A 26,155-nucleotide genomic window follows, 5' to 3' on the forward strand; every position below is an offset into this window, starting at 1 on the left:
ATTGGCAGGTAGTGATCAATCTATTGGGGATCAATTTATCGCGTCTAGTGTAGATGCGATAAAATCGATCCCCGATCGCTTTGTCGTCGACTCTGGAACTCTACCGCGCACAAGAGGTGGAAGTGGAGTCGACGGGGGAACGGCAGCGGTTGACTCGCCGCCGTCCTCATGGCCAGGTAAATCAACCTAAGATACGCCGACTTCAGCTATGCTATTTGCGTAGCTGAAGTTGTGTATCTTAGGTCAACTCCTCCCCTTAGTGTAGACCTAGCCTGAGTTGGCTGCCCATGAGTTTCTGGATTAAGATGATGATTAAGATTGTCTTTGACCTATAAAGGCCTGGAACTTACTTATTTGAAAGATCATGTCTCTCTTCATACTATACAGTTGCAGTTAAAGTCAGCAGAAGCAAGAGGGAGGTTTCGTGGTTTAAAAGAGAAAGGGCTGCTGGTGGGATGTTTCCCAGGAGGGCCAGTTTGCTTTGGAACACACTCCCACTTTGGTCTGTGATAGCCAGAATATGTTGACCTTCAGAGCATGCTACAAATCCAGGATTTTGGGGATAGGGAGGCTAGTGGCTGAGGGTTGACTCTGAGGAGCATAGGGAGCTCTATCAGATATCTGATTATTGCTGGCATATGGTGGAGTTTGTGGCTGGATTTGTCATGCTTTGGGTTTTAAAATAAATGTCTAGGGCACCTAGAATCTGGGATAGATGCTTTTTATTTTTATATAAAGAATCATTGTAGGTCCATATCTCTAAAACATAAAAGGCAAAATTCTGCCCTTAGAGTTGTTCATGTAATTCCTACGGTAGTCAGTAGAAGTTGGACATGATTGTTGGCCAAAATGTGGTCTAAAGACATTTTGTAACCACAGCTTTCTTGGACAGAATGAGTCAGTCTAGCAGAACTAAAAGAGGGACCCTATCTAGTTAATTAAAAGGTACTTCTTACCTCTAACAGTGGAAGATCCACAATATCATGTGCTGTATTCTCATTCTCCTGATTGATATCCTGAGTTCTTCAGTTTGGGTCTTTATCTGCATGATATGCAAAGAGCTTACCAAACTGAGAACTTGGGTTCAGCATTTTACACTGCCTAGCAAGGTTTTGAGCGACATTCACATTTATTTCTCTATCACCTAGGCATCCCCATTCACGATTCAGCCATCTGATGGAGAATTACCTCCTTTGGGCAAATGCAGTGTGTCAGTTCTGTTCAGGTCCTTGCTATGTCAACGTCTCCAGACAGTATTAGAGCTAGATGTCGAAAATGGAGAAGGAAGGTGAGGAAAAAATGGAAGTTTTCCTCTAAGCCATGTTTTAGTCTTTATATTTTTGTCTTCTGAAACGGTCAATGATCCACACCCGCAGCCCTCAGAATTGTATAATATATCAATAAGCTGTTCAGTTACACATATTGCTAAGTTAACACTACCCTCATGCTTCCCAGAATGTCTGTGTAAATTCACTAATTATGCAACAGTAAAACTGGGCCATTTGTCTGTTTCCAGTCATCTTCCTGTTTTTGTTGAAGTTCAGACCCCCCAAGCATGTCTGATGTCTAGTCACTTGGTGTTCAGTGAAATTTATATTGGAGTTCCAGCACAAGCAACTGTCAAACTCTTTAACCAGACACTGCTGCCAGCAAAATACTTTTGGGAAGAGGTAAGTGACTTTTTAGTGTGACAGTTAGTAGTGACACAAGATAGGGGCTGAGCTCTGTAGTTGCTATCACAATACAAATAATAAAAAATAATAAAATAACTTCTGAGATGTGTCCTCTGTGTAGTGACCCCTTGATTGGGTCATCAGCAAGAAATAAACCTGGGAACTCTTGTGCTAAGGCAGCAGTACTCGACCAGGGGTCTGTGGCCACCTGGTGGTCCGTGAGCCCTTTAAGGGGGGCCACGTGGCCCCGCAGCTGAAATCCAGTGCCCCAAGCCGCGTGTGGGTCTGAAGCTGGGAGCGGTGTGGGGCTGAAGCTGGCATCCCCCCTCCCCAGCCAAGAGTGGCATGGGGCTGTCCCCTGCCTGCACCCTGATACTTTCCTGCCTGCACGTAGCTGCCCCCTCCCTGCACCCTGAGCCACACTCCTCACTGCACACAGCCCCTAGCTGCCCCCTCCCTGCACCCTGAGTGGATTTCAAGCTTTTTGAGCTGAGTTCCCCCTTTGAGTTATATTTTTTGGTTGTGGCCCCACAGGCCAGACAGGCTGGGTGGCCTGCTGAGGTGAGTCAGGGGGTGGAGGTGGCACTTCCTCCTTGGACCCCGCTGTGTGGAGATGGCCCGAGCCCCGCCTGCCATTACCTCCCAACATAAAAGTCAAACTACGCCTATGTCCAAGGGTCCCCTCCCAGCCCCGCTGGGCCCTGGAGTTTTTATAGCATGTTGAGGGGGGCCTCAGCAAGAAAAGGGCTGAGAGCCCTTGCTCTAAAGCACAGTCCTTTTCCCTTAACGTAGCTGAAGTCGACATACTTAGACCTACTCACCGTGGTGTCTTCACTGTGGTGAGTCGACTGCTGCCGCTCCCCCGTCGATTCTGCCTGTGCCTCTCGCGGAGGTGGAGTACAGGAGTTGATGGGAGAGCGCTCGGGGGTCGATTTATTGTGACTAGACTAGGTGTGATAAATCGACCACCGCTGGATCAATCGCTGCCCGCCGATCCGGCAGGTAGTGTAGACATACCCTAACTCTATTAACTGGGAGAGGTAGATATATCTTATTCTCTATGTTGACTAGCTACTTGAGAAGGGACAGGACACACTTAGCCACTGTGTTACACAAAGTATTGTGCTGTGTCAGGAATTCCATTGATTTATTGGAATTAATTTATGATTCTGTGATTATATTATGAGGTAACTGAGAAATCCCTCATTCTGGGCCTTTATACCACATTTGGGCTTTGGAGACAGACTTGCGTGAGAAAAATGTACACATAATTATTACTATTAGGGCTGTCAAGCGACTAAAAAATTTAATTGTGATTAATCACGTGATTACAAAAATTAATCGTGATTAATTGCATTGTTAGAGAATAATAGAATAGCATCCATTTGAATATTTTGGATGTTTTCTACATTTTCAAATATATTGATTTCAATTACCACAGAAAATACAAAGTGTACAGTGCTCACTTTATTATTATTTTGATTACAAATATTTGCACAGTACAAAACAAAAGAAATAGTTTCAGTTTACCTAATACAAGTACTGTAGTGCAATCTCTTTATCATGGAAGCTGAACTTACAAATGTAGAATTATGTACAAAAAATAATTGCACTCAAAAATAAAACAATGTAAAACATTAGAGCCTATAAGTCCACTTAGTCCTATTCTTGTTAAGCCAGTCGCTCAGACAAACAAGTTTGTTTACATTTTCAGGAGATAATGCTGCCCGGTTCTTGTTTCCAATGTCACCTGAAAGTGACAACAGCTGTTTGCATGGCACTGTTTGTAGCCAGCGTTGCAAGATATTTACGTGCCAGATACGCTAAAGATTCATATATCCCTTCATGCTTCAACCACCCTTCCAGAGGACATGTGTTCATGCTAATGATGGGTTCTGCTCGATAACAATCCAAAGCAATGCGGACTGATGCATATTCATTGTCACCATTTGAGTCAGATGCCACCAGCAGAAGGTTGATTTTCTTTTTTGGTGGTTCAGTTCTGTATTTTCCACATCGGAGTGTTGCTATTTTAAGACTTCTGAAAGCATGCTCCACACCTCATCCCTCTTCAGATTCTTAAACCTTGGGTTGAGTGCTGTAGCTATCTTTAGAAATCTCACATTGGTACCTTCTTTGCATTTTGTCAAATCTGCAGTGAAAGTGTTCTTAAAATGAACAATGTGCTGAGTCATCATCCAAGATTGCTATAATATGAAATATATGGCAGAATGTGGGTAAAACAGAGCAGGAGACATTCAATTCTCCTCCAAGGAGTTCAGTCACAAATGTGCATTTTTTTTTTTAAACCAATGTCATCAGCATGGAAGCATGTTCTCTGGACTGGTGACCAAAGAATGAAGAGGCATACAAATGTTTCGCATATCTGGCATGTAAATACCTTGCAATGCCATGCAAATGCCTGTTCTCACTTTCAGGTGACATTGTAAATAAGAAGTGTGAAACACTATGTCCCGTAAATGTAAACAAACTTGTTTGTCTTAGTGATTGGCTGAACAAGAAGTAGGACTGAGCGGACTTGTAGGCTTTAAAGTTTTACATTGTTTGTTGTTTGAGTGTAGTTATGTAACAAAAAAAATCTTTATTTGTAACTTGCACTTTCGCGATAAAGAGATTGCACTTCAGTACTTGTATGAGGTGAATTGAAAAATACTACCTCTTTGTTTATCATTTGTACAGTGCAATATTTGTAATAAAAATAATATAAAGTGAGCTCTGTACACTTTGCATTCTGTGTTGTAATTGAAATCAACATATTTGAAAATGTAGAAATATATCCAAAAATATTTAATACATTTAAATTGGTATTTTATAGTTTAAAAGTGCGATTAATTGTGATAAAATTTTTTAATCACGATTACTTTTTTTGAGTTAGTTGCGTGAGTTAACTGTGATTAATTGGCAACCCTAATTTACTATTAAGAAAAAAGTATCTAAGTAATTGAACATAGTGGAATTAAAGGGCATGTGAAGTGTGTCCCAACTCTACATACCAGATCTGTTGTTTTCCTGAAACACATAGATTCTATGTATTGCTTCATCCTGACAATCATTTCCAATCTGGAGGTGAATTTTGAATGGAGTAGATTTCATCACAGTTAACTGAATGTTCAAGTGTTTATCCTACTTGATAGCTTATCGGAAGTCAGTCAGCTTTCTGCTCTGCCACTGTCTCCCCAAGAAGTGGCACTTTGGGCCCACATGAAGAAAAAGAATTGTGTATAGAGCTAACAGCTAATATTATGGTAAGTTTAAAAACTGATCTAATTTCAATAGCACAGAGAACACTGGGATTCTTATTTCAAGTCCATGTGGCAAAAACAGCACTTGCAAGTACAGTACAATGCAGTTGTGCATAGAATTTGTCTCAAACTGCTTTATAGACTAACATGATTGAAGACAGAAGATATTTAAATTATATGCACCTTAAATTGACTTTGTAGTCTGCTTGCTTGCTACTTTAATTTTTTTTCCTACTATGCCCTTTTCTTTACACTTAATGATTAATGCTGCTTTTGTAATATACAAAACTATTTTTGACCTTTTATTCTTAAAACACATATTAAATTGATTAAATTTTACTTTATGGTCCTGAAAACATCATCTTCCTTACATTAATTCCCACCATTCTTCTCTCTCATTCTAAGGCCTGCTTACACCTAAATCTTTGGTCAACCTACCTCATTTCTCAGGGGTGTGAAAAATTCACACCTCCGAGAGATATAGTTGTCATCCTAAACCCTGGTATAGACACCATTAGGTTGACAGAAAATTTCTTCTGTCGACCTACCTACTACCTCTCATCCTCTTGAGAGAAATGGAAAACCCCCTTCCGTCACTGTAGCAAGTGTCTACACTATGGTGCTACAGCTGTGCAGCTGCAGTGCCATAACTATGCCACTATAGCATCTGTAGTGTAGACATATCCTAATTCTTCCTTACCTGGAAAAACTTAAAGGAGGGAAGTCAGAATTAATGTGTCCAGACAACGAGATCCATTTCCACAAGCAGGCCAGCACTGAAAAGACAGTCTTCTACCAGAAAATGTGGCAAAAATCAGGAATGGTGCATTTTTAGGTTTACATTATTTGATGTTGACACAAAACATACAGTAACATCAGCAAATTTTTAATTTGGTACCTACTACCAAACAAATCTGATGCAATGGTGTGGTAGGAAATCCATGTGAAGCAACCTGTAAGACTTCTCAGTCTTCCCCTGCAATTCTGTTTTTTTTTTTTTAATCCAGTAAGATTTGTACCTGTTTTACTAATACATTTTTTGATTATGACATCTGTCGTCTGTATCTTTGACTCCATTTACAAAGAAGATGTGACTTTTTCCTATTAGGATGAGCTGAACGACCTTACCCTCTGCTGTAGCATAGAAGATATGATTGAACCTCTTTTTCTGGGCATTTCTGGCCAAGTAAAGGGACTACATGTTACATACTTGATACCTTGTGACAGTAAAGTTACCAGGTAAATGGAGGTGTTATAAAATAATCACCCAGACTTGTGTGTTGGTTTTTAATGTCTAATACACTGTAATAGTCCATCTATATTATAATCCAATATCTTTGCTTTCTCTGTTTGGAGTGAAAGAATTAGCCCTCTCGCTGCCAGCCAAGGGATGGGGATCCTACATCCATCATACCTTCACAAGCCAAAGTAGCTATCTGCAATGTTTAAAATATGTAAATTTAACTCTCAGATATGGATATTAAAGTGTGGAGTTCTATACCACACAATTTAAGATCAAATATCCTGGGCTGTTTAGAAGTTTTCCTGCCATGTTGCCAAATCTGGTATATGACAAATGCAACTCTCCTTGATAATTTCTAAGCCTACGTCTGCCTGATATTTTTAATTGTATTCTTGTGATACCTAGCATGACTACTCTGTTTCAGAGTGTATTTTAAGTCCTTGTTTCTTTTTTTCAGATGAGCAAGAAATAGCTTTAATTTAGCAGATCAGCATAATCACTACACCTGAAATAAATTCCTACAGGAATATAATTGAGGCAAATCAATACTGGCAAGTGCTGGTGATATAAATCTTAGGCTAGTCGGTCCTTTTAACAAAGGACATCAAAACTGCCTTATACTGGAAATCTCAACTCTGCCTAAACTGTTTCTATGCTATGAAGAAAGAGGAGTGCTAGCTTTAATATCTGAGGTCACTTTTATCTTTAGTGATGAGAAGCAAATGTTACAAAGTCCTCAAGATCTTCTGTTGGACTTTGGATCTGAAGTTGCATTGAAGAGCATAGTAACACGCCAGCTAATACTTACCAATCATACTGGAATTGATGCTCCATTCACACTAGAAGCTGAATATTTCAGTAGTTGTCCAGTTACCTCAGAAGAGCAAGGAAACAATCTGTAAGTTGTGCCTTTCTTGCTAATTAATCGGACACTGGGCCTGATTTTCCTCTCACATTGCTGTGTAAATTTGGAATAATTCCATTAAAGTGGAGGTATGCTGGTGTGAGGGGACAGTCCCCTATTGCCACACTGCTGCATTGGTTCAGTATGAACTGTACCACCAGTACTACTTCCTGCAATACAGGGTGTTTCTTAAGTTGACTTTGCTTTGCTTATGAGAAATGATGAATTCTCTGGCTGAGGTACTACGGTTCAAGGCCATCAACTTTTGCAGGAAACACAAAAGGCAGGATTCTCATTTGGTGTAAATAGCATTGCACTATTGACAGTGGAGCGATGCTGATTTACACCAGCTGCGGATCTGGCTTACCGAATCCTGAACTTGTATCTTGGCATTTAAATGGCTTCACATATAAAGAAGCTATTTTGAAAAATTATTTCGCTGGTGATTCTAGGAAGTCTGTCTTTGAACACTAGTTACCAACAATCTAGGAGTTTGGTTGAACTAGCTTGTAAAGTTAGCAAAGACTTGTGCTGTTCACAGACTTAACATTGAGTCTTTTCCTTTTACAAGCTCTACAGCCAGCCTGCTGAAAAGAACAGCACAAATCAGAAGACATGCAGCCAAGAAAGCACAATCAGGTATGAAAGAAGCTATTTTTGTTGGCCAGAAAGATCTCTTCTCACAACTGGCACACTCAGCAACAGCATCCACGGAAAGAGGGCTGAATGGAAATGGAAATCCCTTTATATTAGAGTTTGGGCCTCCAGGACAGGACTGAAACATACTGGTGGACATTATGGGGCTTGCCCACAGCATTCAGTATCTATTCTGTAGATCGAGGAGTCCAGGCCCCAAGGCTGTCGGTCTGGTTCTTATTACAAGCTCTAAAATTTAAAAAAATTAGGCTAAATTCTGAGCTGACTTTCATCCCCTGCAGCCTCATTGATTTCAGTAGGGTTGGATGGACTGACCAGGCAGGACTTGATCCTTTGTTGTTTATTATTTATATTGCAGTAGCTCCCAGAGGTCCCACTCAGGAAGGATCACAGCTCCATTGTGCAAGATATTATACCAGTACAAAGAATCAGACTCCGATACCCTTATTCATCTAGAGGAGCACCTAACTTCACAAGTAGCCATTGAGACTATTTATGAAGTAAGGTGCCATGAGTGAGTAGTGGTATCAGAATCTAGCCCATAGCAAATAAAACACAGATGCAATAGAATGCCTACTCCTGGGGGAATTCTGTGCCAGTGCGCATGTGCATAATTCATGTGTTGCAGAAAATAACTTCTGCTGGAAAGTTGCTGCAGTTACACCTTTTGCCCACCAGGGTCCGCTGTGGTGCTAGAACAGAGCAGACACCCTGGGGCCCGCCCCAGCTGCTATAGGGAAGAGAAAACGCTGTGTCCCTCGCAGTGCCCTGCCTATGGGGCCAGGACAGGAGACAGGGGATATGGGTGGACAGGCAGTGTGGGGCACATGAGGCTGCTGGGGACGCAACAGACTAAGGGCTAGTGGGGCGGGGCAGGACAGACAGGGGCAGGGGCTGACTGGGAGTGGAGGCACAGGGAAAAATGGGGACAGGGAGTGTAGGGCCACATGGGGGAAAAGGGCATGACTGAGTGGGGCACAGAGACATGTGGGGACAGAGGAGAGGGGACGCAGGAATACATGAGGATGGGGGAAGGGGCCAGCTGAGGGGGTGCAGGGACACATGGGGACAGGAGGAGGGGGCACAGGGACACATGGGGACAGGGGCAGATGTGCCTGACTGAATGGGAGAGGCTAGGGATCAGCCAGGGTCTGTCTGGGGGAGGCTCCCCAACAATCCCTCCCCACTCCCCAAAAAAACCTGTTCCATATTTCTCCCACCCACACCCAACAACCCTCCAGGTTCACTCCCAGGCTCCTTCTTTTTTCCCCAGCTCCTCCGTTACCTCTGACTCCCCCAAGCCTTTGCACTGCTTCTGAGGGGTGTAGGAAATAGATTCTGTATTGTAGTTTAAATTAATTACTCAGAGTTCTGTATTTATATGCCTAGTAAGGAATCTATTTGTCAAAAAACATTTCCTGAATCCTTTTCATTGTCTGTATTGTTACAAACATACTTGCTGACAGGAATTTTGAAATGAATTACCAAAAACAATTGAAACTGGTGTGATTATATTGTGTTGTTTTGACAAACAAAATATGCAGAATTTTGCAGAATTTTCAAATTTTTTGTGCAGAATTCCCCCAGGAGTAAATGCCTAACATTAGTTCTCACATTGTATTCTGTGATACACTTACAAGTGGTCCATGGAGCTGTGTCTATCTCAATAGCAGAGCACTCTGGTTTGAAGAAGTGAAGCCTCCTGCCATGTATTTTCCAGTCAGGACTGTCTTGGGGTTTCTGGGACATTTTTTGGATCAAGTAAACGAACAAGTCCTTCTCTACATCTGGAGTGCTTTGTCAAGTGTTTGTTTGATGTTCTGACTTCCAGACGCCACCACAACTAGAGGGCTAGCAAACATTTAGAAAGAAAGAAACAGCACAGATCACAAAGTTAACCAGTCAGTCACTCCAATACCATTGGAGTCAGTTTATTTTCATCTTACCAATATTGCTTTTTCATGTAATCAAGCATTACAGTTGTCACAGAAAAGTGCAGAATTAGGAGGTTAGCAGGGGAGGTTGTCCTTGAAAGATTCTCTGACTTAACAAGTGATCCATAATATAAAAACAGATTGAGAACTACTGAATAGGAAGCTGGAGTGAAAATGATTTGATTCTAGAGCAGGGGTTCCCAAACTGTGGTACATGTACCCCTGGGGACATGTGAGACACCTCTGGGAGGTATGCAGGAATTGTGTAATGGTGGATTTTATTTATTGCATTTTCATAATAGGCTACTCAGACAAAGCTTTAAAATTCTGTGGGAATTTGTTATATAAAATACGGTAGTTAATTTACTTCAAGATTACCAGTGAGATCACAAAAACACAGAGACACTGACGTACAGAGCCCTCACCTGTACAGCGCACGTTCAGATGCCCAGCAATTGTCCAAGCTAACTGAGCTCAGAACTTAGTTGTTGGTTGGGGTTTTTTTGGTTGTATACATTGCACTATAACTATATCCGTATATAACAATGAAATACAGACAGATGGCTAAAGACAAGTAGTGTTAAGAAGAACACACAAAGTATCAGTGATAAGAAGGTTAGAGGTACATGGGCAGCTGGTAGATCTGGAAGGGGGTATGCGGCCTGCTGGCAGAGCTGGAAGGGGGAATACAATAGGAAAGGTTTGGGAAACTCTATTCTAGAGGCTGAATTCTCAACTTTGTAAGTAGGCATAGCTCCACTGAAGCCAGTGGAACTACCCTGAGTAATACCAGCCAATGATCTGAACATATATTTTGTTTGAAAGATAAACCTTATTCCATTTCCTAGAAAGCTTATCAAATACTCTTCTGTTCTTTTAGCATTTGTGCTGGCATTACTGTCTCATGGGAGAGGAGTGGCTTTCCATGCCCAACCTTCCACAGGAACTCTGAAAGCCTTCCAGCAGCTAATTATAGAAATAACAGCTTATAACAACATGTGGGGAGAGTACCATGATGATCTCATCTGTAGGGTAGGTGAGGCTTTTTGTTCTGATCACCAAATTTGCATGGTAGGTTTGGGGCCAATTGTCTTTCCCCAAATTCCTCTTTGCTAAAACACATTTGTCTGCTTGTTAGGACTTCAAATAAGGATTCAGAGTAGCTTCTTCTAGACTGGTTTCAAAGTAGCAGCTGTGTTAGTCTGTATCCGCAAAAAGAACAGGAGTACTTGGGGCACCTTAGAGACTAACAAATTTATTTAAGCATAAGCTTTCGTGGAATAAAACCCACTTCATCAGATGCATAGAATGGAACATATAGTACGATATATATATACATACAGAGAACATGAAAAGGTGGAAGAGTTGGTATGGCAACTTCCACCTTTTCATGTTCTCTGTATGTATATATATCTTCTTACTGTATGTTCCATTCTATGCATCTGATGAAGCAGGCTGTAGCCCACGAAAGCTTGTGCTCAAATAAATTTGTTAGTCTCTAAGGTGCCACAAGTACTCCTGCTCTTTTTTCTAGACTGTTTCTTCTAACAAGGTTTAGTTGACAAGTGTCCTCTCCTATTAAAACGTATGGATCTGGTTTTGGACACGTTGAAGGCCTTTTTTTTCCATAGGGCCGTAACAGAGTTCCACAACATAGCTTTGTTCCATCTACAAAATCCAGTTGTAACGGTCACTACTCTGCTCCACCAACCCAATATGTTGTGCTGTTGTGCCTGGTGGAAAGGCTCTTAGGCTTGGGCTACACTGGCACTTTGTTGGCAAAACTTTTGTCATTCAGAGGTGTTAACACACACCCCCCCCAAACGACACAAGTTTTACCAACAAAAAGCACTGTTGTGAACAGCACTTTGTCAGCAGGGAGCACTCTCCTGCCCACAAAGCTGCTGCGGCTCGTGGGGGCTGGAAATTTTTTTGTCAGCAGGAGAGCTCTCTCCTAGAAAAGGCATCAAGCAGAATGACCAATAAATTAGGTACAGAACTTTCCTGCTGACAAGAGTCCTCATTAGATCTCTTGCTTCACTAATTTGCTTTAAAAGAGAAGAGTAAAAAAATTGAAAATTCATTTGGCTCAAAGGCTATGATATAATTTAATAACCCACATTCTAAGGTAGTATTTAATTCTAATTGCCAAGATGCATTGTTTTTTCTTAGGTGGGAGATTTACAGCCTACATTAATTCCTATGCAAATAACTGTGAAAGGTTGCCCAATCTTCTTGCAGATGACAGGACCTCAGACTGACCATCAAACAAAGATACCAATAATCAGGTATAGCCCCCCAAATACTGTTTGTGAGGATGTCAGAAGTTTTAAATGCCATTAGACTATGCCTACAGTGTTCAGTTTTGGTCATTTGCTATTGTTCAGTAAGAAGGCAGGCAGCGTTCAGTGGTATATTTGTCAAAATACAGTGTGTGCTTTATTTTGTTTAGACAGTCAAACATTACACTAAGGCCTTATCTGATGTAGATAAGTTTAGCATACTGTTATGTTTGTGTTTCCTAGCATGACTGTAAAATGCCCTGTTTCCATATACATCATCTCCTAAATCCTTCATCAACCATGCTACCAACCACTCTTCCAGACTGTTTTCTCAGGGTTTAATACTGATTGAATTTCAGTCATTCCAGGCTCAATTGATTCAGGTCCAGCATGGACAGAGATCACTGGCATGCCAGTACCAGTGGTGGAAAAAGTCCTGCTACTCCTCTCACAGTGCACTGCTCACTGAGGAGGTGGCCTCTGCCACTCCAACACTTCTATTGACTTCTTTATCCACCATCTTTCATGAGCACCACATTCGCTTGCACACACGAGTCTGAGACAACTATGTTGTCAGAATATGGAGGGAACGGATAATGGAATGTAAACAGAATGTACAAAATAACTTTGTTTCCTAGATTGACTGTAGATTATCTGGTTTCCAATACAACAAACTGCCAGCAGTTAACTCTTTAAGCTGATCTGTTTCCACTTTGTTAATGACTCATTTAAAAGAAAAATTCTTAGGAGTTGACTTAACAATTGCACATTGTAACATGAAGTTATTCCCCCTTTCCAGGTTTGGTGCTCATGTCTCTGGTGGGGATACGGTCTCCCGCTGCATCAGACTCAACAACCCCACTCCTTGTGGTAAGGCTGGTTTCATATTCTAAGATATACTAGCTAGCACTGCAGTCCCTACAGTAATGAAAGCACAACAATTAACACACCTTCAGCTTTCTTAATTAGGATTATTTTTTGAGGGCAATAAAGGAATAGGAGGAGACAGCTAATTCAGTAGTTTAGCTAATATAGAGCAATGGCCAGTGCTGCTAGGTCTCTAGCTGTACAAAAGCATTTATCGTTGTGGTGTTACCTTTGGACTAGGCTGATGTGTATAGTAGCAGAGCAGGCAGGTTTGAGCCAGAGGCCAGTGAGGGAATATAATTAGCACAACCTAGTGTTTAGTGTGAAACGGGAAAACTTCCTATTCCAGTGCACCGTGTGTTTGTCTGACAGAATTCTCTTCATCTGTATCCTTTGAAATTCACTTTTTCTGTGAAACCGTCCTAAAGCTAACTCATGTCAATAAAATGCTGCCGTCATGCTATTACTGGAAAGAAAAAAATCCCACTCTAAGTTTAGCACCATTGGGCTCTTCTAAATTTCACTTGCATCCAATCTTTATGTCTTCCTCTTTAGAATGTACTCATTTAAAAGACAAATTCTCAGGAGTTTTCTCTTCAGTGCCTGCCTGGGCCATATCTTTCTGTGTGTCTTGGACATCACCAAACACATACAAAAATGATTAGGGGCATTGAACAGCTTCCATGTGAGGAGAGATTAAAAAGACTGGGACTGGGACTGTTCAGCTTGGAAAAGAGGAGACTAAGTGGGGATATGATAGAGGTCTATAAAATCATGAATGGTTTGGAGAAAATGAATAAGGAAGTGTTACTTACCCCATCAATCACCTGATAAAATTAACAAGCAGAGGGTTTAAAACAAACTAAAGAATCACATCACAGAACACACAGTTATCCTGTGGAACTCATTACTAGGGGATATCGTGGAGACCAAAACTATAACTGGATTAAAAAGAGACTAAATTCATGGAGGATGATGAACTTCATCCATCAATGTCTATTAGCCAAGATGGTCAGGAATGCAACCCTGCCGTTTGTATCCTTAACCCTCTGATTGCCGAAAGCTGGAATTGAACAACAGGGGACGGATCACTTAATAATTGCCCTGTTCTCTTCATTTCCTCTGTAGCATCAGGCACCAGCCACTGTCAGAAGACAGGATACTGAGCTAGGCCCTGTATGGACAGTCTTATGCATTTACTTAACAAATAAAACATTCATCATAGCTAATGCTGATAAAGATGCAGGCTGGGATCCTTGGACCTGGCTAGGCTGTGTCTAGTGCAAGACCAATGACAGGCAAAGATGGGTTTAAGTCCAATTTATGCTCTTCTGATCCTCGAGGAATCACCTGACTGGTCCTGAGAGCAAAAAACTTCCACTCAGGTGCAACTTGGCATCAATGTATCCAGGTGCCATTATCTACCTAGTCCACTTTTTCCTCAAAAAAGCTACATATTGTTGGCCTGACTAAGATTAATAGATGTTTCCTTTTTCATTCAGACATCCGCATGGACTGGAAAACTTACAATCAAGAAAAAGATAATGAGAAGCTGGTGGACCTCTTGCTGTTTTATGGCCCTCATTTTCCTATTAAGGACGTAGATGAGAATGAGATTGAGTCAAATGCTAGCACCTCAGAGACTGAAATCATGTTAAACTGGGATAAAATCCCTAGCAGCCCAGACACCATTTCTCCAGGTTCCCTCACGACAGATGATGTAAGATTATGGCAGTCTGTTTCTTTAAACCACATTATCAGAAAAGCTCACAGAATGTTGGGAATAAGTAAGAAAGGGATAGATAATAAGACAGAAAATATCATATTGCCTCTATATAAATCCGTGGTACACCCACACCTTGAATACTGCATGCAGATGTGGTTGCCCCATTTCAAAAAAGATATATTGGAATCGAAAAAGGTTCAGAAAAGAGCAGCACAAATGGTTAGAAATATAGAACAGCTTCCATATGAAGAGAGATTAACAAGACTGGAACTTTTCATCTTGGAAAAGAGACGATTAAAAGGGGATATAATAGAGGTCTATAAAATCATGACAGGTGTGAACAAAGTAAATAAGGAAGTGTTATTTTCACCTTCTCGTAACAGAAGAATTAGGGGTCACCAAATGAAATTAATAGGCGGCAGGTTTAAAACAAAAGGAAGTATTCTTCACACAATGCACAGTCAACCTGTGGAACTCCTTGCCAGAGGATGTTGTGAAGGCCACTGGGGAAGTTCCAGCAGATTGGAAGGGAGCTAATGTGTCAATTTTTAAAAAGTGTAAACGGGATGATCTGAGTCACCACAGGTTTCAGCCTGACATTGATCCCAGGAATATAAAGAGCAGCTGATACGGAATTCAGTTAATAAAAAATAAAAGAGAGTAATGTAATTAATGCCAATCAATGGGGTTTATGGAGACTAGATCCTGTCAAACTAAATTTTTTTTTTGAGATTACAAATTTGGTTGATAAAGGTATTAATGTTGGCATAATATACTTACTTCTGAAAGGCATTTGACTTGGTACTGCACAACATTTTGATTAAAATAGTAAGATATAAAATGAACATGGCACATATTAAATGGATTAAAAGCTGGCTACCTGATAAGTCTCAAAATGGAACTGTAACCAGGAAATTGTCACTGTGAGGATTTGTTTCCAGTGGAGTCCCACAGGGATCAATTCTTTGCCCTACACTAATATTTTTATCAATGACTTAGAAGAAAACAGAATCATCACTTATAAAGTTGCAGATGACACAAAAATTGTAGGAGTGGTAAATATTGAAGAGTACAGGTCACTGATTCATAGCAATCTAGATATGTTGGCAAACTAGGTGCATGCAAACTCTGCATTTTAATATGGCTAACTGTAAATGTATACATCTAGGAACAAAGACTATAGATCAGTGGTTCTGAACCAGAGGTACACAGAAGCCTTCCAGGGGTACAGCAACTCATCTAGGTATCTGCCTAGTATTGCAAGCTACATAAAAAGCACTAGTGAAGTCAGTACAAACTAAAATTTCACACAATTATTTGTTTATACTATTCTATATACTGTACACTGAAATGTAAGTACAGTATTTATATTCCAGTTGATTTATTTTATAAAATACGGTAAAAATGAGAAAGTAAGCAATTTCTCAGTAATAGCGAGCTGTGCCACTTTTGTATTTTTGTCTGATTTTGTAAGCAAGTAGTTTTTAAGTGAAGTAAAACTTGGGGGTACGCAAGAGAAATCAGACTCCTGAAACAGGTATAGTAGTCTGGAAAGGTTGAGAGCCACTGCTGTAGGGCATACTTACTCGCCTGGGAAGCAATGACTCTGAAAAAGATTTGGGCATCATGGTGGATAATCAGCTGAACATGAGCTCCCACTGTGACACTGAGGCCAAAAGATGAATGCAAACCTGGGATGCGCAAACGGGAATCTCGAGTAGTAGTAGAGAGATTATTTTACCTCTGTATTTGGCACTAAGGCAACTGCGACTGGAATACTGTGTCCAGTTCTGGTGCCCTCAAGAAGGATGTTGATGAATTGGAGAAGATTCAGAGAAGAGCCACAAGAATGGTTAAAAGATTAGAAACCATGTCTTCCAGTGATTGAGCTCCTTGAGTCTATCTATTTAGCTTAATAAAGAGGTTACGGGGTGACTTGATTACAGTCTGTAAGTACCTACATGGGGAGCAAATATTAAATAAGTGGCTCTTCAATCTAGTAGAGAAAGATATAACATGAGCCAATGGCTGGAAGATGAAGCTAGACAAAATCATACTGGAAATTACTAAATTTTTAATGGTAAGAGTAATTAACAATTGTTAATTTATCAAGGGTCATGGTGGATCCTGCATCACTGACTATTTTTAAATCAAGATTGGGTGTTTTTCTAAATGATCTGCCCTAGGAATTATTTTGGAGAAGTTCTATGGCCTGTGTTATACAGGAGGTCAGACTAGATCATAATGGCCATTTCTGGTCTTCGAATCTATGAATCGGTGTCAAACCAACACTATTTTTTGTCATGTTAGGAGGTAAAGTTGTTTTGAAAACATTAATCTAGGCAGCCTTAGGGCTGGAATGCGGCTTTGCATGATGAGAAAGACACCCCTAAGGCTCAGTCTTGCTGTTGTCTGAACAGCATTGGGGTACCCCGACCTTCCATTGATTTCAGTCGGAGGTCAGGCATTCAGCGCCCCCAGCAGTCAGTGTTTAATGGGAGAAACCAGGGTTTATGCTGGAAAGTGAGACAAAATGGTATTAGCTATTTTTGCTCTCTTCTTTTGTTCTGAGAATGATGGTTCTGGCCTCCCGTAGTCCGGTGCTGAATGTGTAACATTCCTTACCCTTTCATACCTGCAGGAGTCAGATGTAGACAACAAAGAAGAGGAAGGAAGGAGTGATTCTGACATCTGGAGACCAGTAAATAATCAAAAGAAAATAATCTCTGTGCTTATACAAGCTCATGAAGGGGTTCCTTCCGACTATCCCTACTGTATAACTCCTACACAAATTGTAAGCAGTGGCTCTTATGTGTCCTTATAGTTTGCAAATAGCCAGCTGTATAGGACTGGGGAGATGGGACAGCAAGGGAAGGCTTTTCATTGGTGCAGAGCAAGAGCAGTAGGAAAACAAAATCTTAAAGATTGGAGAGATACTTCTGCAGGCCATAGGAAGTCAACAGGATAACAATGGTCTCCAACAGACTTCCCAAGGTCCAAGAAGTTCAAGTACCAGACTCTGAAAGCAGGTCCTTCACCCTGTGAAAAACAGGCAAGCATAACTGTATGAGCTTGAATGCAGACCTTTCGACCTCTGGCTGTCTTCACATGTGACTCATCCTGTTCAAATATACCGTATAACTCATAGTGCTTCAAAAATTAATTGATGCAAAATCAATTAGGGACCACAGAAATTTGACAGGAAAAAAATATGAGAAACAATGCATTGGAAACAAAGTTATGAGAGTGTGTGTCCATACATCAAAAATTTGGAATAATCTAGCAGTGTATCAATTTTGCAATTCCCAAACGTAAGGAACTTCTTTGCCAAAGGGTTCAAGTACAAGGTTAGACTTAATAAAAGAAAATTTTAAAGGGGTCATTTGTAAATTCTTGGAACTCAAGTTTAATTAGAAACTTAACTAAGTTCTCAGAAAATTAATTCAGTTTCTTAAAACCAATTTAGTTATTTTGGTGCAAGTGTACGCACAGACACCTTTATTTCAGAATCAAAGTGGCTAAAATTGAGTGTACCCACATAGATTTGCATGGAAAGAGTTACATTGGTTTTAATTAATATTTTGTCATTTTTGTGCAAGTCTGGGCATAGAGCAGCCCAAAGAGATTTTTATCTATGCTTTAACTGCAAAGCTCAATACAACCTTAGACGTAGATCTGTTAAGATGCTTCCATAATGCAAAACTGCTGTTTGCTTTAGCTAAATGTCTATAATATTTTGATTCCAGGTTGTTCCTGCAGGTGGCAGTGCCTCCATCCATATTTCCTTCACTCCACTCACGTTACCCAAGCTCATTAACAAAATTGAATGCGAGGGGTATGCATTGGGTTTCATGAGTCTAGACAGCAAGGTAAATGTACTATCACAGCTAAGTAGTATTGTCAGTTCAGTTTGCTTTTTTCTGCTCTGAATGCTATTCAGTAATGGAAGCTATTTTATTATTTATTCCTTACAACATGGGAGGCAGGTGGTGAATTGTGATTTCTGCTACTGATTAGATAATAACTGCGCACACAGCTCATTTATATGAAAACACCCATTTTTAATAAGGAAATAGGGAATTCGGAGTTAGACTCCTGAGTTCAATTCCCAACTCACTGCATGAATTTAGTCAAGTCATCTATCTTCTGTCAGACTCTTCCCTGGTGAAATGGGAAATACAACTTACAGGCTGCTGCATAGCTTAATTAATATTTGTAAAGCACTTTGAGATCCTCAGCTGTGAAGCACAAAGTGTTATTAACTATAATAAATATTTAGCAATGAAATTTTATAAAATCTTAGAAAACAAGAGTTGCCTCCATATTAATGAGCAGCTTTCACCTAATCTAATAAGAATTTTTGTTTGCATTCAAAATGCAAATATAGCTCAGATTCTGCTATTCGTACAAGTTTTATAGAGGTAGCATAATTTACTACAAATAATAGGCCAAACACTGCCAGAGATCATCTATGGCTGGACGGCTTTGGGAAAAACCGTCTCAGATTGGAGTTAGTGTTTCATCCTCGACACATTAGTTTGATCCTCATGTATTCTTCCTTTTCCTGTCAGCTTGCACAAGGGATACCTGGCAAGGTGACTCGTTCATATGGCTATGGAGTTGCACCTTTGAGAATGGACTTGCAAGCTTTTGTAAAACCTGCTCTGTAAGTACAACAGTTCTCACAGTTCACAAACTTCCAGTCAACAACTAAATGAAACCAGAGACTAAGGAAAGAGTTCTAACAGCCTGTGATTCCTTACGTTCAGGTTAACTGTAGAAATGGATCATGATGGAGGAATGGTGTTTCATTCCCTGGCAAGTGATCTCATACCAAATCAGCCCCATTCTGGAGTGAGTATTTTACATATTGCTGTATTAAGGTTTATTTAATATACTGCTCAGCTGTTACGGTAATTCATGGCAACACTCACATTGCTGTAAAATAATGTTTTTACTGACCATGTCCTGGTGATGCAGTGTTAAATGTTTACCCACAATGCAATTTTTTTTTTTTTTTTGGTAAAGTACAAACTAGGCCAGAGAAAACTAGAGTATAATTACCTATAAGCCAAGAAAGGAGATGTTATTTCAGGAAGATGGCTATTCTGTGTTGGGTTATTTTACTGTAGAGATCTTTTAAGTATCAAAACAATTATTCATTTTCAGGTTAAAAAAGATTCTGGTAGCAGAATGAAAGTGATTTAGCTCCCAACATGGTCTGTGAATTCTGGTGATTCACAAAGTCCTATCATATTATATTATACCTATTATACTTAGATTTCCAGAAAGCCTTTGACAAAGATCCTCACCAAAGGCTGTTACGTAAATTAAGCTGTCATGGGATAAAAGGGAAGGTCCTTTCATGGATTGAGAACTGGTTAAAAGACAGGGAACAAAGGGTAGGAATTAATGGTAAATTCTCAGAATGGAGAGGGGTAACTAGTGGTGTTCCCCAAGGGTCAGTCCTGGGACCAATCCTATTCAATTTATTCATAAATGATCTGGAGAAAGGGGTAAAAAGTGAGGTGGCAAAGTTTGCAGATGATACTAAACTACTCAAGATAGTTAAGACCAAAGCAGATTGTGAAGAACTTCAAAAAGATCTCACAAAACTAAGTGATTGGGCAACAAAATGGCAAATGAAATTTAATGTGGATAAATGTAAAGTAATGCACATTGGAAAAAAAAACCAACTATACATACAATATGATGGGGACTAATTTAGCTACAACGAGTCAGGAAAAAGATCTTGGAGTTATCGTGGACAGTTCTCTGAAGATGTCCACACAGTGTGCAGAGGCGGTCAAAAAAGCAAACAGGATGTTAGGAATCATTAAAAAGGGGATAGAGAATAAGACTGAGAATATATTATTGCCCTTATATAAATCCATGGTACGCCCACATCTCGAATACTGTGTACAGATGTGGTCTCCTCACCTCAAAAAAGATATACTGGCGCTAGAAAAGATTCAGAAAAGGGCAACTAAAATGATTAGGGGGTTGGAGAGGGTCCCATATGAGGAAAGATTAAAGAGGCTAGGACTCTTCAGCTTGGAAAAGAGGAGACTAAGGGGGGATATGATAGAGGTATATAAAATGAGTGGTGTGGAGAAAGTGGATAAGGAAAAGTTATTTACTTATTCCCATAATACAAGAACTAGGGGTCATCAAATGAAATTAATAGGCAGCAGGTATAAAACAAATAAAAGGAAGTTCTTCACGCAGCGCACAGTCAACTTGTGGAACTCCTTACCTGAGGAGGTTGTGAAGGCTAGGACTATAACAGCATTTAAAAGAGAACTGGATAAATTCATGGTGGTTAAGTCCCTAAATGGCTATTAGCTAGGATGGGTAAGGAATGGGTCCCTAGCCTCAGTTTGTCAGAGGATGGAGATGGATGGCAGGAGAGTGATCACTTGATCATTGCCTGTTCACTCCCTCTGGGGCACCTGGCATTGGCCACTGTCGGTAGACAGATACTGGGCTAGATGGACCTTTGGTCTGACCCGGTACGGCCGTTCTTATGTTCTTATAAACTTCTAGTGAAAATTTTCATTTTAATCAAAAACCAAAAATGTCCATCATAAAAGTATGTTTTAATCAAGAGATTCTGAAGCACACAAAATGAAAAAAGAAAGTGGTTTGGGGCAGGATCCTCCAAATCTCAGATGCTATGGAATGGGTCAAGAGACTAGAAAGCCTTCAAGCCTCTGGAGGGGATTCAGATTGAAAGTAGTTTAATACATTCTTCTTCAGGTTTTGACAGAATCAGTCATTACTCACAACCTGAAACTCACCAATTCCACAGAGGCTCCTCTGCACTTCAGGATTCTTCTATCTGTGCCCTTCACTGTGTCCAGTATCGACCCCAACAGGAGCCTGAAAACATCCCACAGCAACAGGGAGGAGCAAGGGAAGCAACTTCTACTTCATCCACAGCAAAACATGCTAGTAGGTTCAAAAAGGCCCCCCGGGCCAGGACAGCTTAGGGCTTATCAACCCAGTGCATTAGTCCGCACTAGAGGGCTGTAAATTCTCGTGCACACTAATTGGCCCACATGGACCCTGCTAGCATGCACTGGACGTTCCTTAGTGTGTGTTAATGTAGTACTATTTCAGCAGGGACTGGTGTCTACTCTGGTACCACTAGAATTTACACCTCTCTAGTGCAGATTAATGCACCGTGTAGACAAGCCCCTAGTAATTAGTATACTAACATGGCCTAGGTGAACTGCAAAGTTTTGGGGAGGGAGGAAAAACACAATTGTACAATGGTGCTTGTTACGCTTTTCTTATTGGCAATGTCCCATTGAAGTCACTTTGCAGGAAGTACTAAATCAGTATCAGAATATCAAAATGATAAATGTATTTACAAAATATTTGGCTTTCCACTCTTCCTTTCAAGGCCTGAGCTTCCTGTCTGCAACTCCTATACAAAGTGACAGAGGAAGGCAGAAGAAGCCTATTTCGTTTTAGGTGTATGTGCTGGTGGCAGGAAACAGTCACTCAGCAAAGAATGAAATAACTCAGATGCACTTTAAAAATGTATTTATCATTTTTAAATCTACACTGCAACAGGGGCAGACAGGGCTTGATTCTGACCGCATACTTCTATGCATAAGCATAACGATTAACTCCACGGAAGGCAATGGAATTACTTTTTGTAAAATTGGCATTAGGGAGAGGAGAATCTGGAGAATTCAGGATCTTAAACTTGTGGGTTTTTCTCTTCATATTTTAAAGCGTTGCAGTTCACCTTTCGCTCTCTGTTTCAGTGCACTTGCCTTTAGGAAATAGTTCTGGATTTTGAAAAAAATTTCAAGATTTTTTTTTTACCTTTGCCTTGTTGTACGGGGTCCCATGGGATTTTGGATACTGGCATGATTCTCTTGGGTTATGATGGAAATGCATGCTCTGGGGCGGAGCTGTTGGGCAGTTTTTACTGTGGATTTCCTACAGTTACTTCACACATTTACATCTGAATTCCCCCCAGGTGAAAGTGTCCTTTCACACAACTCTGGAGTTACTTACATATCAGAATCTGCCAGCTGACCAGCTGCTCTCAGGAATCAAAGTGCTCCAGTTTGAGAATGGAGACAGGAAAGTGGAATTCAGTCAAAATCTGGTTATTGAATACAGTAACAAAACGACCCAGGTAACAAGCACTGGAGAACAAAAGTAACTCTAAAAAATTATGTTAATGATGCACCTTTAGTACAGAATGATGTTCAATTATTTTTCATAACTTACCCACCACTGAAATGCAGCTGCTTCTAGGGTAAAGTACGCCAACTAATCACTAATGAACAGCAGCACTGCACAAAAGTAATAGCTTTCAACTGAAACTGCAGGGGACCCTCAGGATAACAGACTGTTAATCTCAGTATTGCGGCTCAATTCAGAGTCCCATAAGTTCTTTGATTGTACAGCAGGAAGGCCTAGATTTCACATTTCAACCAAAAGACAGCACCCTCCAATGAGACTTTGTCCCTTAACACCACGCTGAGGCGTTCGCTCAGTACTGACTGAGTGAGAGTGCTAGCGACTGAGGGTTTGGCTACACTTGCAGCTGTACAGCACTGGGAGTTAAACCTGTCTTCGTACAGCTGAATAAGGAAAGTGCTGCAGTCTGGCCACACTGACAGCTACCAGCGCACTGTCATGGCCACATTTGCAGCGGCATTGGGAGCGGTGCGTTATGGGCAGCTATCCCAGCGTTCAAGTGGCTGCAACGTGCTCTTCAAAAGGGGGTGGGGGGTGGAGTGTGACAGGGAGCGTGGGGGAGAGAGAGTGGATTTTTGGAGCCGACACTGTGTCAGCTCCCTGCCTTGCAAGTTCCGACCCCCTCCCCCACCCCTCTCTCACTCACTGAAAGCAAATAGCCCTCTTTGTTTTTTTCCTCACAGACCAGATAAGCAGCCGCTCTGAAACGGACACCCCCCCCGGCCGCCCGCTGCTTCTCTCCTCAAGCCCCTTCCTTCCCCCCCTCTTCAAGCAAACACTAGCTGTGGGCCTTCCAAAGGGAGCTCCGTGCATCTGCTCATTCACAGCAAACGGGCTGTGTTTGTTTTTTTTGATAAGCAGGTCCCAGAGCCGAGTTCACAACGAAACAGAGGCATCACAACAAAAAACAAAGTGTGTTATCTTTACTTAAAAGGATTATGGGAAGGTTCCGGAGGTCAGTTACCGCGTAGTAAGATTATGCCCTGTTTACACTGGCACCACAGCGCTGCAGCAGCAGCGCTATACTCTTTATTCCTCTCGTCGAGGTGGAGTACAAGCAGCGCTGTAGCCAGGGAGATACAGCGCTGTATGTGCCTTGCCAGTGTGGATGGGGAGTGAGTTACAGCGCTGTAAAGCCACCACCAGCGCTGTAATTCTCAAGTGTAGCCAAGGCCTCAGTTACCAGCATCACCTCCTGCAGCAGTATTTCTTGGAGGTCTCTCACAGCTGCTTAGCTAACGGGATGGAATACAATCACAGCCCACACAGTTTAAAACTGACCTCTTCTAGACTGAAGGCTGTAAAAAATATAGACCTTAAGCAGTTTCAGTGCTGTGCAGAATTTTTTCATTCAAGGTATGTCTAGGGTTTTCCTCACTGTGGTATCTAAGATATGGACAACATAAGGATAACTCTATGCAACCTGTGTAAAAAACAAATTTGCAACAATGTGCCAGATACAGCTCTAAAGAAGGAAGGGAAACTAGAGTGAAATGTAATGTCTGTATCTTCATACAACACTCAGAAGTTAACCAGAATGTACAATGAATATTACCTTGCTGAGGACATACAATGGCCATTCTGAAAACCTCCCTGAAAAAGCAACACAGCACACTTTACTGTCATAATAGGCCATAGGCTTAAACGAAGTCTGAACTGTAGAGTGTAATCTGTAATATATCTCTTCTCTTGCCTAAACCAGCATCTGAGAAACTAAGGTCCGGTTTACACTACGTCATTCAGGGGTATGAAAAATCTACATCACTGAGCAACGTAGTTATAGCAACCTAATCCCCCTTGTAGACAGCATTATGTCAGCAGAAGAGCTTCTCCCGCCGACATAGCTATCATCTCCCGGGAGGTGGATTAATTCTGCTAAGGGGAGAGCTCTCTCCTGGCAGCTTAAAGCGTCTTCATTAAAGCAGTACAGTAGCACCACTGTGCCAATGCACTGTTTTAAGTGTAGGCTTGCCCAAAATAATGCTCATTTCTTTTTGGACAAAGATATGGAATGTTGTTGTTGGTTTTTAACTCCCTTCCTCTCGTATTCTTCCAGCTCGTGCCAGTGACTGCATACCTTACTGTTCCAATACTGGAGCTCTCTTGTAAGACAGTTGATTTTGAGACCTGCTTTGTAGACCAAACTAGGACAGAAGATGTCTTTCTGTTAAACAGGAGCAGATGCAGAAGTTACTGGACTGCTTTACTGGGTACTAAGCCTGTGCAATAGATTCCCTTTGTTCTAAGAGGCTAACACTTGTTTTAGTGTGCGTACTCATCTTACTAAAACAGAACATCTAGTCAATACATACAACATGATGACAATCTTTCAGTAAGAATCAGGTCAGGTTCTGACCTCACTATTTTTTACTCCAGTGTTTCTTCACTGACTTCAGTAATTACTTCAGATGTACACCAGAGAATAGAATCAGACCCACCATATTTATTAATCTTTCTTTTCTAACTTAAGGCCTGATCCTAAGAGGAAGTGAGCACCAGCAACTCCCATTGACTTCAGCTGGCACTTGCTTCTAATGAGGTTAATGACAAAATGCCCATTTACTTCAGTTGGAGCAGGACAAGACTATTTTATTTTGACATTTACAACTGCCACCACCCCAGCTTGCCCTGCCAATGAAAACGTAGACTTGTGAAATGCACTTGACAATACCAGACAATTTTTCATTGGCAAGTCAGGAGATGTATTGTTTACTTATATAAATACTGCGTTATACACAACACTGAAGACTCTTATATCATGTCAATTGATATTTTCATTCTTTGCTGCAGACCAACAGGAACAGCATAACAACCTGGAAATATTTTCCATCTGCCCCACTCATGGAATTCTTGAGGCACATGAAGCCAGCTTACCCACCAAAGCAACTTTAAAAATCAGTTTTACCGCAAGGTACAGTAAGGCCTGGTCTACACTAAGGGGGGGTGTCGAACTAGGGTATGCAAGTTCAGCTACGCGAATAGTGTAGCTGAACTCGAAGTACCCTAGTTCGACTGACTTACCCGCCACGCCAGGCGGGTTGAACTCCGCGGCTCCAAGGTCGACTCCGCCACCGCCGTTCGCGGTGGTGGAGTTCCGGAGTCGACCGGAGCGCGCGGGGAGTTCGAACTATCGCGTCTTAATTAGACACGATAGTTCGAACTCCGAGAAGTCAAACTCACCGCGTCAACCCGCGCGGTGAGTATGGACCTGCCCTAAGAGAACAGAAGTTTTACTGTCTTCAGAGTTGACTAAGAATGGCCTTGCAGACTACTACGGTGCAAGGAGTAATTAAAACAGAAATTAACTGTTACCCCAGCGTGTGCCTCCACCAAACAGCTGCCCAGTTCTTTGTGTCACAGCATTGTCTGTGAGGGTCAGA

At 41.2% G+C, this 26,155-nt stretch overlaps 1 protein-coding gene across 5 annotated transcripts in view; it reads left to right on the forward strand.

Moving 5' to 3' along the window:
* DLEC1 (DLEC1 cilia and flagella associated protein) overlaps nucleotides 1-26,155 on the forward strand; it is a 64,523-nt gene that overhangs the window by 35,994 nt on the left and 2,374 nt on the right. The window contains exons 20-38 of one of the 5 annotated variants that reach the window (XM_039523844.1): nucleotides 1,149-1,288; nucleotides 1,517-1,670; nucleotides 4,829-4,939; nucleotides 6,045-6,175; nucleotides 6,290-6,364; nucleotides 6,889-7,077; nucleotides 7,655-7,722; nucleotides 10,555-10,706; nucleotides 11,847-11,962; nucleotides 12,756-12,826; nucleotides 14,326-14,543; nucleotides 17,191-17,343; nucleotides 18,296-18,418; nucleotides 19,121-19,215; nucleotides 19,319-19,403; nucleotides 21,309-21,503; nucleotides 22,546-22,707; nucleotides 24,832-24,985; nucleotides 25,566-25,686. In XM_039523844.1, coding sequence (XP_039379778.1) covers nucleotides 1,149-1,288; nucleotides 1,517-1,670; nucleotides 4,829-4,939; nucleotides 6,045-6,175; nucleotides 6,290-6,364; nucleotides 6,889-7,077; nucleotides 7,655-7,722; nucleotides 10,555-10,706; nucleotides 11,847-11,962; nucleotides 12,756-12,826; nucleotides 14,326-14,543; nucleotides 17,191-17,343; nucleotides 18,296-18,418; nucleotides 19,121-19,215; nucleotides 19,319-19,403; nucleotides 21,309-21,503; nucleotides 22,546-22,707; nucleotides 24,832-24,985; nucleotides 25,566-25,686 — 2,513 coding nt within the window. Of the gene's footprint in view, nucleotides 1-1,148; nucleotides 1,289-1,516; nucleotides 1,671-4,828; nucleotides 4,940-6,044; nucleotides 6,176-6,289; nucleotides 6,365-6,888; nucleotides 7,078-7,654; nucleotides 7,723-10,554; nucleotides 10,707-11,846; nucleotides 11,963-12,755; nucleotides 12,827-14,325; nucleotides 14,544-17,190; nucleotides 17,344-18,295; nucleotides 18,419-19,120; nucleotides 19,216-19,318; nucleotides 19,404-21,308; nucleotides 21,504-22,545; nucleotides 22,708-24,831; nucleotides 24,986-25,565; nucleotides 25,687-26,155 lie in introns of those variants that run through there. The other 4 variants (XM_039523846.1, XM_039523845.1, XM_039523847.1 and 1 more) reach the window with 4 other exon arrangements.

Source organism: Mauremys reevesii, linkage group 2, assembly GCF_016161935.1.
Source record: "Mauremys reevesii isolate NIE-2019 linkage group 2, ASM1616193v1, whole genome shotgun sequence".
Taxonomy (NCBI): domain Eukaryota; kingdom Metazoa; phylum Chordata; order Testudines; family Geoemydidae; genus Mauremys; species Mauremys reevesii.